The sequence below is a fragment of the Chenopodium quinoa genome, unplaced genomic scaffold (assembly GCF_001683475.1).
Source record: "Chenopodium quinoa cultivar QQ74 unplaced genomic scaffold, ASM168347v1, whole genome shotgun sequence".
NCBI classification, from domain to species: domain Eukaryota; kingdom Viridiplantae; phylum Streptophyta; class Magnoliopsida; order Caryophyllales; family Amaranthaceae; genus Chenopodium; species Chenopodium quinoa.
The window spans coordinates 9,583,491-9,601,206 of NW_018743292.1; the positions used below are offsets into that span (position 1 = coordinate 9,583,491).

The 17,716-nt window shown below is 42.9% G+C and overlaps 1 protein-coding gene across 1 annotated transcript; it reads right to left on the reverse strand.

Moving 5' to 3' along the window:
• Positions 1-13,993: 13,993 nt before the first annotated feature.
• On the reverse strand, positions 13,994-16,495 carry LOC110736055 (uncharacterized GPI-anchored protein At3g06035-like). The gene is made up of 3 exons (XM_021916205.1): positions 16,275-16,495; positions 16,030-16,183; positions 13,994-14,674 (listed from the first exon to the last, which is right to left on the reverse strand). The coding sequence occupies exons 2-3, from the start codon at positions 16,112-16,114 to the stop codon at positions 14,181-14,183; spliced, it is 579 nt and encodes a 192-aa protein (XP_021771897.1). The 5' UTR covers positions 16,115-16,183; positions 16,275-16,495; the 3' UTR covers positions 13,994-14,180.
• Positions 16,496-17,716: the final 1,221 nt, after the last annotated feature.

Genomic DNA, 17,716 nt, shown 5'->3' on the forward strand with positions numbered 1-17,716 from the left:
GCGAAAAGCCTAAAACCCCTACACCATCGTCCTCGCCGGACCGGAACTCTCCCAAGGGTGCCGGCTCGGGGGGAGGATCACACAAGGAGGATTCCCTATCTCCTATAATGCATGACTCTCAATATAGGCCGGACCACTCTCGGTCTAGCAGGGGTCAGTCTGATCATAGGACATATTCAGTGTCCCAAAGCCAACCATCGGCTGCACGGCCTCATTACCACACTCGGCCGGGGACCCCTTTGACGGGGCCCAGTTCGGAAGAGGTGGCAAGAGCGCTGGCAGTACTCATGGAGGCAATGAGGGCACAGAATATGCCACCGCCTCGTGATCAAACTCCTCCGCATACCCGGCATCAGCGGAGGAAGTTAGACCATGACGGTGGGAAGCTTCCTTCCTTCCGGGAACTGGAAGAGTGGGAGGAGGATTCTTGGAAAAATGAAAAACAGAGGAAAAAGAACTCTCAATTATTTAAAGGATCCTCATCCTCAAGACCAGCAGCGCATAAGAGCAGCAGCTCAGCTTCTCGGCCAGAATCTACTCGCCGGGAACCTGAGACTGCTCGCAGAAGCGTCCTTGACCGACTCGGCGGCCAGGAACCGAGCGTGCGTAGTCGCCTCTCGTTCCCTGCAGCCGAGGCCCAGACTTCCCAGCCAGGGACGAAAACCACTCCTACCTCTCTAAGAGGGCGGAGCGCGGTCCCTTCGGCCAGGAACAAGGGCAAGGCCATTATGCTACCCGCTAGTTCACCATTCGAGCAATGGATACTGGAAGAGCGCGTACCCACGGTTAAAATACCGTCGCATATCACATATGACGGGACCACGGATCCGAAGGACCACGTGGCCTCGTATGAGACTCATATGCATCTTTGCCCCAGATCCGAGGCGACTTGGTGCAAATATTTCCCAACCACTCTCAAGGGGGTCGCGCAAGCGTGGATCTCCAAGGGAGTAAGGCAAGGCTCCATAACAGGTTGGGATGATCTGTCCTCCAAGTTCAGGAGCAAGTTTTCCACGGCAAACCGCCGAGAGAAGACTACCGCAGAGCTCATGGGTCTGCAACAGGGGGAAACCGAAAGCCTCCGAGACTACCTGACCCGTTTCAGTAACGAGTCATCAAGCGTCTCCCAGCTGGACCAGGGGCTAGCTGTTTTTGCAATGCAGAATGGCCTTCAGCCAGGAAAATTCCTAGACTTCATGGTCATGCATACCCCGCAGACCTTGGAGGAAGCTCTTAGTGCTTCGGATAAGTTCATCCGAGCCGAAGAATGGAATAAAGCAAAAACCCAACCTCAATCCGGGGGAGGGAAACAGAGGCAAATACCCTTGTCTGAAGGCCAAGGCCATAAGGCAAAGGGAAAATCAAAGGCTCCGGAGCCATCTCCGGCCAACGACCTAAAGAAGGACAGGTTTGCCTCATACACAGGCAGATATGAGTCCTACACTCCGCTCTCTCTTCCACGCGCCAAAATTTACAGTGTGACGAAGGAGGAGCAGAGTTACCGAAAGCCGAGACCACTCCCAGAGTGGTATCAGCGAAAAAATAAAAATCAGTGGTGTGAGTTCCACGAGTCTTCGGGCCACAACACTGAAGAGTGTATCCAGCTGAAGGACCAGATAGAGGACATGGTCCGGAAGGGATACTTGAAAAAATACATCGCGGATCACCGCGAGAAAAAAGAATCCGAGAGGCTAGCAAAGGACCCTCGGCAGGACCTTGATTTCCCCCGGAAAAACAGTAAAAAACCGGAGGGGAAATTCCCTCCGATCAATGTTATCTCGGGAGGAATATACTCTCGGAGGGAGCACAAGCGTCACCTTAGAGCTTTGACTCACCAGGTGAACAACGCTGACATTCAATCTCCCCAGTCGCCGGTGCCGAACATGACGTTCACAGCCGCCGACTGCCGGGGGATTACGTACCCTCACGAGGATCCGTTGGTGATCATTGCCACGGTGGCCAACCACGACGTCAGTAAGGTCCTTGTTGACGGTGGCAGCGGAGCAAACATTCTGTTCCGAAAGGCCTACAACCAAATTAAGCTGAAGCCCAAGCACCTTACGCCGGTACCCTATCCGGTATCCGGGTTCAATGGGGCTTCAACTTATCCAGATGGGAAGGTGACACTTCCTGTCACCATCGGTTGCGATGAGGCAGCCCGGAACGTCATGATTGAGTTTTTGGTCATCGACGCTCCTTCAGTGTACAACGTGATTTTGGGGAGACCCATAATTCACGAGATCCAAGGGGTCGTCTCAACTTATCATCAGCTGATGATTTACGTCTCAGACGCCGGCTTCCCCGAAAGGATACAGGGCAACCAAAAGGACGCCCGAAGGTGCAACTACCTCAAGCCATCCAGTAGTCGCCCAGATAACGACAAGGATGAGGAGGAGAAAGAAAAAGAAAGAGAGCCAAGCACAAAAAAGCCGAAAGGCCTAAGTGCTTCGGCCCAAGGATCCGTGCCCAGAGAAAAAGGTCCCGAAAGGGAGAAGGTTGACTCTTCAGCTGAGCCGCAAGACTCAGAGAGCCAGCCGAAGAACACAAAGACTGGGACACCTGCTGACATTGGCAGCAGACCAGATTCTGAAGAGTCCAGTCCCTCGGCAATGGACATGGACCAACAGACTGAAACAGTTGGGTTGGCCGAAGGAGATGCTGAGAAATGTGTAACAATCGGGATGGACCTTGATCCTAACACCCGTTGTGAACTTATTCAGCTCCTTCGGGATAACAGAGATGTGTTTGCTTTCTCGGCAGCTGATATGCCCGGGATAAGTTCAGACCTCATCTCCCATAAGCTTAATGTTGACCCAGCGTGTCGACCAGTTAAGCAAAAGAAGCGGAACTACTCCGCCAATAAGAACCGAGACATCGCAGCCGAAGTCAAAAAATTATTGGAGGCAGGGTTCATTGAACCTTGCCAATATCCGGAATGGCTGGCAAATGTGGTGATGGTTCAGAAGCCGAATGGTACCTGGAGGATGTGCGTTGACTTCACGGACCTAAATAAGGCTTGTCCAAAGGATTTCTATCCCTTGCCAAGAATCGATCAGCTAGTCGATTCGACAAGTGGCCATGCCTTGCTTAGTTTCATGGACGCATTCTCGGGGTATCATCAGATCTTTATGCACCCCGACGATCGAGCCAAGACAGCATTCGTCACGAACGCTGGGGTGTATAATTACAAGATGATGCCCTTCGGATTGAAAAATGCGGGGGCAACCTATCAAAGGCTGGTGGATCAAGTTTTCGCCGATCAAAAGGGCCGAAACATGGAAGTCTATGTTGACGATTCGATCGTCAAAAGCAGAAAACTAGAGGACCATGTAAAGGACCTGGCTGAAACTTTCGCCACCTTGAGAAAGCATCAAATGAAGCTGAATCCGAAGAAGTGTGTATTCGGCGTGAAGTCAGGGAAATTCCTGGGTTTCATGGTCAGCAAAAGGGGGATTGATGCCAATCCCTCTAAAGTCAAAGCGGCGCTCAACCTTCCTGAGCCGAAAACAAAGCGGGATGTTCAGCGGCTCACCGGAAGAATGGCAGCCCTCTCGAGGTTCATTTCCAGAGCTTCGGATAAGGGGTTACCCTTCTTCAAAGCCCTGAAACTCCCGAAAACAAAAGAGCTTGTTTGGGAGGAAGAGCAAAAAGACGCCTTTCAACAGCTTCGGGAGCATCTGGCTCAGCTCCCAACGCTGGCTAGCCCAGTTGAAGGAGAAACTCTATACCTATATGTGGCCGTTAGCCCAGCCACCATCAGCGCAGTATTGCTGAGGGAAGAGAGTAAGAGTCAGCAACCAATTTATTTCGTCAGTCATACACTGACGGATGCCGAGACCCGCTATCCTCTACTCGAGAAAGTTGCTTTCGCGGTAGTGGTAGCTGCTCGGAAGCTGAGGCCCTATTTTGATTGCCATCAGATAGTGGTCTTAACTGATCAGCCGTTGGAAAAAGTTCTTGGCAAGGTTGAAAAATCCGGTAGGCTAGCCAAGTGGGCTTTTGAGCTCACCGAATTCAGCATCAGCTACCGTCCGAGGGCTGCCATTAAGGCTCAAGCCCTGGCGGATTTCTTGGCCGAATGCTCATACCAAGAAGTGCTGGACAGTGACAAGAAAGTCTGGACCGTGTTTACGGATGGGTCTTCCACCGAAAACGGTTCGGGGGCAGGAGTAGTGATAACTTCTCCCGAGGGCAAATCCTTTGAGTATGCACTAAAATTTTCTTTTAAGGCCTCGAACAATGAAGCCGAATATGAGGCAGCAATCGCCGGCCTACAATTATGCATCTCCTTGGAAGCCGATCATGTCTGCTTAAAAACAGACTCTCAGCTAGTTGCATATCAGATCAGTGGCAGCTATGAGGCCAAAGAGCCCTCCATGATAGCTTATCTTGCCAAGATCAAATCAGTCATTGCAGAGCTGAAAACTTTTGAGGTTCAGCTGATCCCAAGGGGTCAGAATACTCAGGCTGATGCACTCTCCAAACTTGCTAGTTCATCTTTTACCGAGCTGAACAGGTCTGTATATGTAGAAGTGCGTCGAGTAAGAAGTGTCGACGAAGCACCTGAAGTGTGCTGCGCTGACCCAGAGCCTAGTTGGATGGAACCCATTTTAGCTTTTAAGCTTCGGGGAGAAACTCCTGAGGACAAAGCTTTGGCCTCCAAAATGAAGAGAACCAGCTCTAGGTTCATTGTCTTCAGGGGGGAACTTCTGAAAAAGTCCTTCTCAGCCCCATTGCTGAAATGCGTGGGACCAACAGATGCAGATTATATCCTGCGGGAGATTCACCTCGGCATCTGTGGGAACCACATTGGGGGAAGAACCTTAGCCCACAAGGCATTGAGGGCCGGGTATTACTGGCCCACCATGATCGCCGATGCTAAGGAGCTGGTTCGGAAATGCGAAAAATGTCAAAAATATGCTCCAGTTATCCATCAGTCAGCAAGGGATCTTCAGCCGATCCTTAATCCACTCCCGTTTGCCCAATGGGGACTGGATATACTGGGACCATTTCCAGAGGTTGTGTACCAGAAAAAATGGCTGATAGTTGGTGTCGACTACTTCAGTAAATGGATCGAGGCCGAAGCAGCCTCGAACATTACAGAGCAAACTGTCAGAAAATTTATCTGGCAGAATATCATCACTCGCTTTGGCATCCCGAGAGTATTTGTCTTCGATCATGGGAGACAATTTGACAACTTACCGCTGAAGCGATATACAGATCAGTTCGGCATAAAACTGGCATTTTCAGCAGTATGCCACCCGCAAAGTAACGGACAAGCCGAAGCAGCAAATAAACAGATCTTAAATGCCCTCAAGAAGAGGGTGGAAGATCAAAAGTCCAAATGGCTAGAGGAGCTCCCTGGAACCCTTTGGTCCCTTCGGACAACTGAAAAAGAGGCAACGGGCCACTCACCTTTTGAACTGGTGTATGGTGCCGAAGCCGTCCTTCCAGTGGAAATTGGCTCTGAGAGCCTTCGAGTGCACCATTTCTCGGCTGAGAATGAGCGACTGATGAGGGAATCTCTCGATTTCCTCGACGAAGTAAGAGACTCAGCTCGAGATAAAATGGCCGCCTATAAGCAGAGAGTCAGCAAATTTTATAACCGAAGGGTCCATGCAAGGCCTCTCAAAATTGGAGATCTTGTCCTTCGGAATGCTGCTGCAGTTCAGAAAGGCCGAATCCATGGGAAGCTCTCAGCTACATGGGAGGGACCTTATGAAATTTATGATGAGCTTCAGCCAGGGACATACCGACTTCAGCAGTTGGATGGAACTGAGTTGAAGAATCACTGGAACGCTGATGTACTGAAAAAATACCATGTGTAAACCCTTCGGGGCAGAACAATCTTTGTAAGTACATTTTGAACTAATGAAAGGCCTTGGAGCCGCCATTTATATAAATATTTACAACTTTTTATCCTTTCAAAATTTTCTTTGTTCTATCTACTCTTTAAGGGTTTTTTATTCAGCCTCGTCTGAAGCCTTCGCCTTCGGGTAACTGGGTTTCAGATTGCTGACAAAACTCGTCTTTTTAAAGAACACCGGTCTTTCAGCTGAAGTCAAACTTCAGTAAGACTTGTTCTCCAAAGACATGAGTCCATGGACAAATCTGGGATATTGCCTTAACTGAGCCTTGTATCCCAGAGAGCCATTATCCGAAACATTGCCTTAAGTTGGCCCTGTGTTTCGGGTATCCATTTTTCAAAGATAGACAGAAAATCAAGGATAACAGCAACAGTTGAAAATTTTTAAATCAGCCTCGTCTGAAACCTTCGCCTTCGGGTAACTGGGTTTCAGATGGCTTACAAAACTCAGTCTTTTTAAAGAACACTGGTCTTTCAGCTGAAATCAAACATCAGTAAGACCTGTTCTCCAAAGACATGAGTCCATGGACAATTCTGGGATATTGCCTTAACTGAGCCTTGTATCCCAGAGAGCCATTATCCGAAACATTGCCTTAAGTTGGCCCTGTGTTTCGGATATGCGTCTTCTTTAAGAACGCTGGTCTTTCAGCTGAAGTCAAACTTCAGTAAGACTTGTTCTAAAGAGGTTAGTCCCAGAAAGCTAATATCCCAAGCATTGCCTTCAGTTGGCCCTGTGTTTCGGATATCCAACTTTCAGACAGTCAATCTTCAGTAAGACTTGTATCCCAGAAGCATTGCCTTCAGTTGGCCCTGTGTTTCGGATACCCATTTTGAAGAAGTTCAGAAATTGCTTATTTAACTGAAGTCATACTTCAATTTCTGTGGGGGCAAGAAGCACTCAGTGCAACTATGTTCGGCAGAGTTGAAGAAAAGAAACAGTAAAGCACTCAGTGCAACTATGTTCGGCAGAGTTGAAGAAAAGAAACACTAAAGCATTCAAAAATAAAGCAACTGAAGAAAAGAGCATTAGATTAATATTTCTCAAAAATTGAGCTACAAGTTCAATAATTCAGTATCGGCAGCCGCCCACAAGCGGAAAATAACAGCTGCCGAAATACGTACATAAGCAAAAAAATAAAACTGCTGTACGACAAGGCAAGCTGAAGCAAAAAACAAGGCAAAAAACTCAGAAAGCGGCAAGTCTAAAGTTAAGCACATGATGAACCGCAAGATTCTGAAGACGACTGCCCGAGTTCCTATGCTTCAGCCGGAGGATCAGACTGATCAGCGTTGAGCCCCATGGTGGCCTCAGCTCCAGCAGCAGAAGAAGCGGGCTTTGCACTTTGCCGAGCCTCCCTTTCCCTCTGCTCAGCTTCCAACTCCAGTCTTTCAGCTTCCTCTTCGGCTTCCTCAGCCTTGAGAATTTCAGCTTCGGCTGGAGTTGCATACTTCATGTGAGGGTCTTCGGGATTCTGGACCCACTCAGCACATTTAGACCAGTCCAGTTTCGGCTCAGCATGAAGGAAGACTCTTCGGCATACTCGGAATCCGTTTCTGAAACCCATCTCATATTCCTCTTGGGTATAAACACGGACCTTGAGTAAAGCCTCAGCATCAGCCAGCTTCTTCTGGGTCTCCTCCAAGTCTTCCTTGGATTTCTTCAGCTCATCAGCGACTTTGGAGGAGGAACCCTTCAGCTCATTCAGCTCTTGCTGAATTTGGAAAGCCTTTGTCTGAGCCTGGGCCACTTCAACTTTCTGGATCAGCAATTGATCCTCAGCCTTTTGGAATTTAGCTCTTTGAGCTTCAGCAGCAGCAGCAGCCTCTGAGAGTTGGACGTCTTTGGCCAGGAGCAACTCTTCAGCAGCCATTCGGCTGGCTTCAAGAGCCTCTAGACGCTGCTGCACTTCAGCTTGTCCAGCAGTTCCTTCTTGAATTCGGCTCTCAATGGCAGCCTTGAATTTGGAGACGTCCACTCCCATATGCTCCTGGAGGAATTTTTCCCCTTCCATCAGTGGGGGAAAAACCTCCTTCTCCATAGCATCGCAGAAGGTTTTCAGGGCTTCGGCAGCTTTTTTACCGTACTCCTCAACCTCCTGCTGCTTCTCTTCAGCTGCTGCTTGCTTCAGCTTAGCAAGCTTAACTTCCTCTTCAGCCACCTTCTTTTCGTGCACAGCAGCGTCTACCCTATCTTGTAGGGTATCAATCAGCTCTACAGTGAGAGTCTGATTGTGCACGAACTGAAAACAGGAAGACAAAAAAAAAAAAAAAATATATATAAAAATATATAAATAAAAAAAATATATATATATATGAAGAGCTGAATTTCGGAGGAAATGAAGGAAAATTACCTGCATCATCAGCAGTTGGTTAGACCTGGCTGGGTCAGGAACTGATCTGCTGGATTCGCCCATCCCAGCAGTGGCCTTCAGCGACCAGATCCTTGCCCTGTCTACTTCGGACATGCCAGCAAAATTGCCGAAGTAGGCTGCAACTCCTTCTCGGTTTTGACCCCATATGAGGTCCCAGATGTGATCTGGGATTGGAATTCGGGGGGCCGAGAAACCCATTTCTCCAGAATGCAGAGTCTGGAAAGAAGGGAAGGACGACGATGGAGCTTGATTAGCTTTGGTTGTCTCAGCATCGTCCTTCTCAGAGGAGTCAATTACTATGACCTCCTCTTCTTCAGGGGTGAGGACGAAAGCCTCAACCTCTCTTGCGATATCTGCCGTGAAGCCCTCAGCACTGGACATCACGGCATCTTTATTTTCGTGCTCAGCAGCACTCTTCTTGATTTCTTCTTGGACCCCTCCCTTAGGTTCGGGAGTTCTCTGATCCACCTCCATCTCAGGAGGTGGCGGAGGGGTCTTTTGAGGAGATTGGGGTGTTGGCTGGGGAACCCTCGGCGATCCATTGCCTTCCTCAGGTTCCCTTATTGCGACGCCGATGGTCATCGGCCTCTGCTGAAAGTCATGAGGGCCGATGATGGCCATCCTTCGGCGCCTTTTCAGAAGGGGCTGCTCGTCCATATCTGAGTCTGAAGACTCTTGTATTTGATCTTCGGGACGAACAGGAGCTTTGCCTTCTCTGTGTCTGTTACTCTCTTCAGACTGTAACAGACAGGGGGGAAGAAGAGTGTGAGTAGTATAAAAAAAAAAAAAAAAAAAAAAAAAAAGAAATGAAAAGAAAAAAAGTTGTCTGAAGCTCACCGAGGTTTTCAGCAAAGCCTCGTCTTCTTCAGCTGCTCTAGCTGCAGCTTCGGCCTCAGCAGCTCTGGAGGACCCTTCTCCTCCTTCGCAAGCCTCAAGTACCCGTGCAACCTCTTCGGCTGTGCGGGCAGCTTCAGCTTCTTCGTTCAGCAGCTGAAACCAAGGGTCTCTCTTCTTCCACCAAGGCTTCTGCCTCTGATACAGAGCAACAGCCTCAATTTGGAAGTGGGAAGAATCCAGATGAACTTCCCTATGCCTCGGCTCAGTGATAGACGGGGCCCGTTCAGTTACAACTCGCTCTCGGTTAACACCAAGACGAGCGTAGTTAATACCAACGTTGGTCTCGTCCCGCTCTGAAAAAAGGAAAGGGAAAAAGTTTAGCTCAGATATGTTGGCACAGCATAAAAAAGCAAAGCGAGAGAAGAAAAGGAGGTAGTTAAAAGCCTCGGCCCCAGCCGAAGAAGCTTACCATCCTTAAACTTTCGGCTGAGGCCAACAGCTGCTAGCATATTCTCTTGGAAAACGTAATGCGTATCGGGGAGCCAAGTCTCCGGGATATGCTGCATTCGACCACTCCCCCCCGGGTTCGGCAGCTTGCCGAAGATATGTTGCTGATCCAGGTTCGGATCCGCCCCGTTATCTGCGGGGGGACCTAGACTTCCCATTTCGGGATCAGGCTCAGCTAAGTACCGGGGAGCGCTGAAGACGCAAGGGTGGCCCGGATCTGTGGGTGCCCTAACCCAAATCCATTGACCTCTCCAGTCCTTGTCTGAAGAGTCATTTGGCCACATGGTCAAGTATTGGGGCCGGGACTCAATCCGATACCACCCAGAACCATGGCTTCCGTGCCCACTCTGAATATTTGGCACTAGCCGATGGAGCTTTCTGAAGCAGTCCAGGTTCGGCACGTATTTGAAGAACTTGCAGACCCATAAGTATGTCATCACCCTTCGGATGCTGGTGGGGGTTAGCTGACATAGGGAAATGTTGTAATGGATCAGCAAGTCTCGGACGAAAACGTCCAAAGGGAACCTCAGCCCATACTGAAGCTGTCTCGTGTACACCCCCACATACCCCGGGGGTGGACGATGGATTCTATCGGATGCTGAGGGCATTCGGCACCAATATCCATCAGCTTCAAAAATGCCGTAGTGCAACTCAATTTGCTCGGCAAATCGATATTGATCGGCGTTCTCTACCCACCATGAGTAGGGGCGGTTCTTTATCATGGCCGAAGCGACTTCGGCATTCTCCCACTCTGAAAACCCAGGGAGGATATCCCAAAGGACAGCGGGAATTTCATCATCCCGTCCAGAAGCACTCGGCTCATCCGTTCTTTGAGGAGGAGCCGAGGAAAGGGGAGTCGCCCTAATCCCTTCAGCAGGGTCAGACTCCGGCCTTTGACCATTCCAGGTCCCAATCCTGTTCCTAGGATCGGGAATCGGCCTTGCTCTTCTTGGAGCACGGGCTCTACCTCTAACTCCTCTTGCCATGGATTATTTCGAAGAGAAAAGTCGAAAGAAAAGGGGAAGGAGTTCGAATTCGAAGAAAAATAAACTGAAATCAAAGGAATTTACCTTAATCTGAAGCGAAAGTTGCCGATTTACGAGTTCGTAGTGGCAAGTCTCAGTTTCTAAGCTCAATGCTCGGGGAATTTGCGAAGTTTTGATGCGGGTTCTTGGTTTCTCTCTCGAAGAATTCTGGGTTTGTGTTGGTGAATAAGTGAGGAGAATGACGCGCCTCTGTTTATATCTCCAGGTACGGGATACGAAGAGTCTGTGCTTTAATTTCTCTTAAATACCCACTAAGTAACCATTAAACACATGTCTTGTGATTAAACTGCCCATTATCCGTCCAACTTCCGCAAATCATTAACCGTTGTTATCTCATTAATTACGGTTTAAATTCAAATTTTTGGATCAATTAAATCATTTACTTCCCTCCTTTTCTGAGTTAAATCAAACCCGACCCGTCATCCTTCCAAATCGGGTCTGGGGGGCAAGTTGTTTGGGTCCAATTTAGTCAAAATTGGGCCTGGGCACTAAATGATCCAATTAAAAGCCCAAGGTCAAGGTTCAACTCTCCAATTGCTCAAAAGTCAAAGGTCAGCCCACAAAGTAAGCCAATTGGGCTAAAGCCCAACCTCTCCATGTATGATGAGGTATAAAAAGCCATCATATTGACACATTCACAAGATACACATTTCATATTCCAATTCATATGCTCATTCTTGCATTCAGAAATATTCCACAAAAGCCTCAAGCTACAAACTCTCTTGCATAGTGTCTTCCTTTTACACATTGTACTGACTTTAGCATCGGAGGGGCCTTCCTCGGAAACACCCCCGAGGCTAGTTTACGTGTGTTCACTGTGCAGGAAACCTTCGGCCCAACACAACTTGGACCGAATCCAGTCTTCTCCATTTCAGCGGACCTTCGGCAAGGTCCCATTGTTTTCAACCGAAACAGTTACTAATACATCAAAATATTTTAGCGAGTTTCATATTTTATTCAAAGTACATGGACAAGGCTTCGTCACTCCAAGATATGCTAAGAGGACCTAGGTTTATATATAATGTCAAATACAAACAAAACATAGGCGCAATATATAAAACACCAGATTAGAATTAGAGACCACGATTCTGACAAAGTGAAAACCATAATAAGTAATACTTATATATATTGGGGGGAGGGAGGGAGGGAAGGAGGGAGGTTGGGGACTTGGAGTGAGGAGAAGGTGAATAAGACAACAGTGAAGAGAAAGATGGACTATGGAGGAAAAACCTGAAAAGAGAGAGTAGGATCTTGTGACTTGTGAGAATAAATAAAGAAGAAAATTCAAGACCTAAAAATAATCCGTGAAAAAAACTGTATCAAGGTAGAAAATAGTTCGTGCCAAATGTAAGAAAATATATATATATATATATATATATATATATATATATATATATATATATATATATATATATATATATATATATATATAAGACATGAGTTTTTTTGTATGCCTGACATGCATTTAGGCTTGTTAATTAACATAAGTGGGTGTCCAATGTTATGTTCAATATAAATACGACAGTTAGATAGTGTGTTCGTGCTTTGTGGTAATGTTAGTTTTAATTCATCACTCCAAAACACAAATGTGCGCGGGATGCTTACATTATTATCCAAACCACCATCAATTTTTTCTTTTAATGAATGATATACTCATGCATTAAAAAGAATACTCGTACATGTATATTTTTTTTTAACCTCTCACAAGTTTAGCTAGCCCAGCTCCGCAGGTCAACGCTTGAGTGTAAAGGGGGGAGGTAAGGGAATCCCCCTACTCTCAAGCATTTTGTAGTTAGTGGGACACGAACTTGTAACCTCAAAGTCACAAGGTAAATTCCCCACCACACACAAAGCTTTAGAGGTGATCAAAGTTAACCCGACCCGATTTTGGACGGGTGTTGGGCATAATTTTTTTGCCCGAAATCGGGTCCGGCCCAGCCCGTTTTTATTTTTTTGCGTTTTTTTTTGCGGGTTTGGAAAAGTTAATTTTTTAAGCCCAGCTCGAAAATGGCCCGAAAAGCCCGCATGACCCGACCATTTTTGGCGGGTTTGGGCACAAAAATTCCGGTCCGAAACTTGGCCCGGCCCGAGCGAATGATCACCTATACAAAGCTTGGTTACTCGTACATGCACATGTACATACATGCATGATATTTTAGTTACCTTGAAAAATACTCGTAGTAAAAAGTTAGATGAAGAATGCAGCCATATTGTGCGGTCAAAAATAAAGTTGAATATTCCAATATCGTAAGATCCTAACTTAAGGCTTTGTCGACATCAATGCCAATCTGGAATCCGCTACCCGCTAACATCATTTTGGGTGCTGTAATGCTGTATATGCATGGCTATATCTCTATTTTTAATGGAAATCGTTTGTCAACCTCATCAAACTAATGGAATGTTTATGAATTTTACACCACACGAATTGGCCAATATTATAATTCCTAGGCATGCTTATATTCAGTTTCCATGATTTTAAAGATAATCAATGCTTAATTGTGTACATAATCTTTACTTAACTTTTCCCCATTTTTCAAAAATCTTCTCTTATTTCGCAAACTTTCAAAACACTCCATATTTCTTCTCCAATTATGCTATGTAGAAGGTGTCGAATATGAATTTTGTCATCTAAGGTTTTGTATTACAGAGTACAATTTTTACTTCTATTAAAAAAAGTTGTAATAGTCGGTCTTTTATATACTTCGTATAAGGTTGTAAATGGCAAATTATTCTGAATAAAAATTTGGTTTGATCTCCATTTATTTTAAAGGTTACCTCTTCATCCGATTATCCTCTACATTGATTTCAAAATTTCAAAATAGAGTTCATTCGACCCCCAAATAGAAGATACTCTCCTAACAATGTTGCATCCGGCTTGAACATGCGACACTTGATTGAGTTAGAATAGCACATTAGCACCTAATGAACCTTACCAAGCTAAGAATACAAACGGTCCAAGCTAAGCTTGTAAATGTCTAATATTGCATATACATTGTGCACTAAACCAAATGACCTACAAAGCTATAATGTAATGAGGTTGTCTAGGTCACTAATGTATAGAATCCACTAGGACTCCAATAACACGGCATTGACATTAAGTTGTGTTTAGATGGTATCATCTAAATATCAGCAAAGAATTATATTAATACCAACAAAACATTTTTACATTCGTTGGTACTACAAAATTAGTATTTTGGTATTTAGATGAAACTATCTAAACACAATTTAATATCAACGCCGTGTTATTAGAGTCCTAGTGGACTATATACATTAGTGGGGTATACTTTCCCGTAATGTAACAACTACTACTAAGAGTACTAACAAAACAATGCGGTTAACTGCAATAAGGATGTACACATAAATAAACATACAACAATTTTGGTTCAACTTAAATTCCACCTCATAGCGTGCACTTCTTCGAAAATCATACAACAATCCTCACCTGAAAATGACAAATATAATGTATTGATGACCGTAATACAAAGCAAACTACAATGTCTTCTACAAAGACCATGTCCTTCATACTTGCAATTCACATGAACTAAATAGCTACTAAACTAAGAAGAAGCCTGCCAAAATAGGCAATAAATAGTTAAACAACCTGTAAACTACATCAACGGCATTAGAAGCAAAGCTCCCTCCCGGGGTACTTGTTGTCAACACTACCACCATCCAATCGTCCTCTGACCCAACACCTGCTCCAGTGAACTTCGTATCATTGATGTATCGAGCAAAGCCAGTCCGAGTATAGTTGGTAAGGACAAGGGTTGGAACGAGCTTTGAGACGCAAACTGGTAAGATAATGCCATTTGCTGTTGTGTTTGGATTGATTTTACATTTCTTGAGCAGCTTTGGGTAGTTGAGGAACTGGGTTCCGGTGCCTCCTGGCACAGCATTGGCTGGTACGGTCGCAACACAAGGATGATCTTTCATCTCATCGGCTATCTCATCGGCCAGGCATCCAGCTTGCTTGTTTTTGGTTAAGGCTGGGAGTTGTAGGGAGTTTCTGTAGCTGTTTAGACCTTGGAGAAGATTATCTTCTTCTTCTGCAATATATAAAGATTGTTAACTACTTAAAATCCAAGAAAAAAGCATTATGATGAGGAAATCATGAATTGAATTTTGGTGTCTATTGCTCCAATCATAACTCAATTGGTCAAAAGATAAGCGAAAACCGGTTAGTTGGTGCTAGCTAGTTACAAAGTATTAGCCACTTATGCAATTGAAAATGTGCAATCAAGAATAGCTAGATTTCTTTGGAGATTTCTTTCATTACTAACACAGTTGATAGTTCATACTTCATACATAAAACGAGTACATATTGATAGTTCATACAAAATACATACTGATAGAGTATAAAATTAATCATTCCTGCGACTCCAACCATCAGTTTAATGATTGGTTTGATACTAAACAATTTCCTTCAACTTATCTTCGTTTCCATTAAAAATAGTATTCATAAGATGTATAGTAATTAATCATAAAAATTATGCTAATTTGTTGAAAATAAAGTTAATCATTTTAAATCCTCCATTCTATAAAGACCTTACTTGTCGTTTAAGCTAGTTTTACTTTCTTTTCCCCTACTTTTTCTCAATGCCCTATATAATACTATTTGGTATTAACACACATTCTTTCTCTTTCTCCCATCAAAGCAAAAAAGACACACTTGTATGTTCTCCCTTTTCCTTGATTTCAATTAGTACAATAATTGATTAAAATCGTGGGGCTTACCCCTCGTGATCACCAAAAAAAATAATTGATTAAAATCTTAATTAAAGAAGATAAGAAATTCAATATAGTTTCATGATTTTTGAATACCGACAGAACTCAAATTTGAGCCTAGATATGTAACACCAGTAACACTAGCTATGGTACAACTAATTAACTAGCTACAAAGCGGGTGTACACCAACTATAAGGTTGAATGCGCTCAATGGCGCAGCATATTATTGTTGATTCCGGTGAACAAAGAAATAATGTTATCTAGCTCCACCTTCTCCTTAACAATCCTTACTTCAACTCAAATGACCTTTCCTCACATGAGTATATTATGAATTTTGAGAGCATATAATTAGTGTAAAATGGTCTAATTTTTATATTTTATGTTGAATTTCGAGAAAGACAAACAATATGTAATTGAGTAACTCGAACTCTATACCTAAGTTACAAAGGTAGTTGTAACAACGCTACACAGAGTTATTTTCACTCCATTTTTGTATGTATTAGCTTTTATGATTTTTCTTGGGCATAGAACATCTAGAGAAAAGCTAGCTTCACTATATTTACTACTCGTAACTACCAGTAATGTGACAACTAAATTTGAACAGTATATGTACATGTAACTATGTAAGAACTACTAATTAAGTATTATAAGATCGAGAAGGAAAGAGTTAACTTACCATCATCACAATGAACGGGAACAAGAAGCAAAAGATAAGCATGAAGTAGAACCACAATGAAAAAGGAGAATTTCTTAGTCGCCATTTTGTTTTTGATCCAATTACTCAATAATTATCCACTTTAATTGTTGTCTTCAATAATAGTTTAAACAACCTGCAACACATAAATACAATGTAAATCTATCTCATGAATTGAAATTCAATTAAATAAAATTGAATCAATTAAAATAACTTGGAAAACTTACCTAAAGAGTTATGGCTTTATTTTGAGTAATGAATCTCAAGTAAACTAAAGGATGAAGATGATGGAATAATTGATAAATAAGATTATAAAAAAAAAATTAAAAATTTAAAAAGGTACCGTTAAAGGTTTAAACACGTTGCATACATGCATGGTGAATAACTGATTCGTCAACAAAACAACATTTATCCACTTTGAAAATGTTGTTGTAACTTGTAATACTCGATCTTCACGCTTTAACTTGCCATGCACTAGTGATTTTGTTTATAAAATTACATATTAAGCCACGTGGCAAGCATGCATGTTAACATATTGAAATTTCAACATGTATGTAATAGTGCAAACACATACCATAGCTAGCAGCCTAGCATCTAGTTTAATGGATAACCCAAATTTCATTTTGGAAAATTTGTTTCTTAAGGTTTAGCATAAATTAAAGAAAAATGATATACATATCCCTTAGGGCTACATATAAGCTTTTAATACACATTAGAAAATCGTATAAAATTAGAAAATTATAAAAATATAAACATTATTACACTGATTTACGCGTATTTTTATCATAAACTTTTAATTTTATACAATTTTTAAAAGTGTATTTAATGCTTATATATAACCCTTAAGGTTACATATACCATTACCCTAAATTAAATTATCTTACTTTAGTTTACCATACTTATTCATTTTATGACCACGGTACCACCTAATTTATTGTATATTATTATGAAGTAATAATTTTATTTAATTTCCTCAAAAAAAAAAAAAAAAAAATCTTAGTCATCATATACGCCAAATTACTTATTAATTTTTTTTGGAACATAATTACGTATTAATTTTAATACTGGCATTATAGATTTAAATGGACTTACTAGAACTGGTTAGGTGCACTTAAAAAGTAAAAAATAAATAAATAAATAAAAAATTATCAAGTGAGAAAAAATAACCTTTAAGCGTAAAGGTGCACATGACTATATGAGTGAGTGAGTGATTGGGTGCATATAAACAGATTGACATGTTATTTTCACATCAACTTTGTAAGAAAATATAACTTGCACAATAAAGAAAAAAGATTATCCTAAAACATATTGCAAGTAATATAAATCCTAAATCGTATTCCACTAGAGTTTTTAATATATATATATATATATATATATATATATATATATATATATATATATATATATATATATATATATATATAAAGTAGGCATTTTTGGAGAGCATCCGGAATGCCACATAAGAAATATACTTATTTCGACCAATAAGAAGAAAGATTTGTATGTTATTTTTGAATTAAAAAATTATGTAGCCACCTAGATAAAAGTAACGAATTTGATTTGATATATCAAAAATTTTAATGCTACGTAGATTATAATCCACGAATTAAATTATTGTAATGAAAAAAAATAAAGTAAAAATATAGGAAAAGATAAATTTATTAATTCA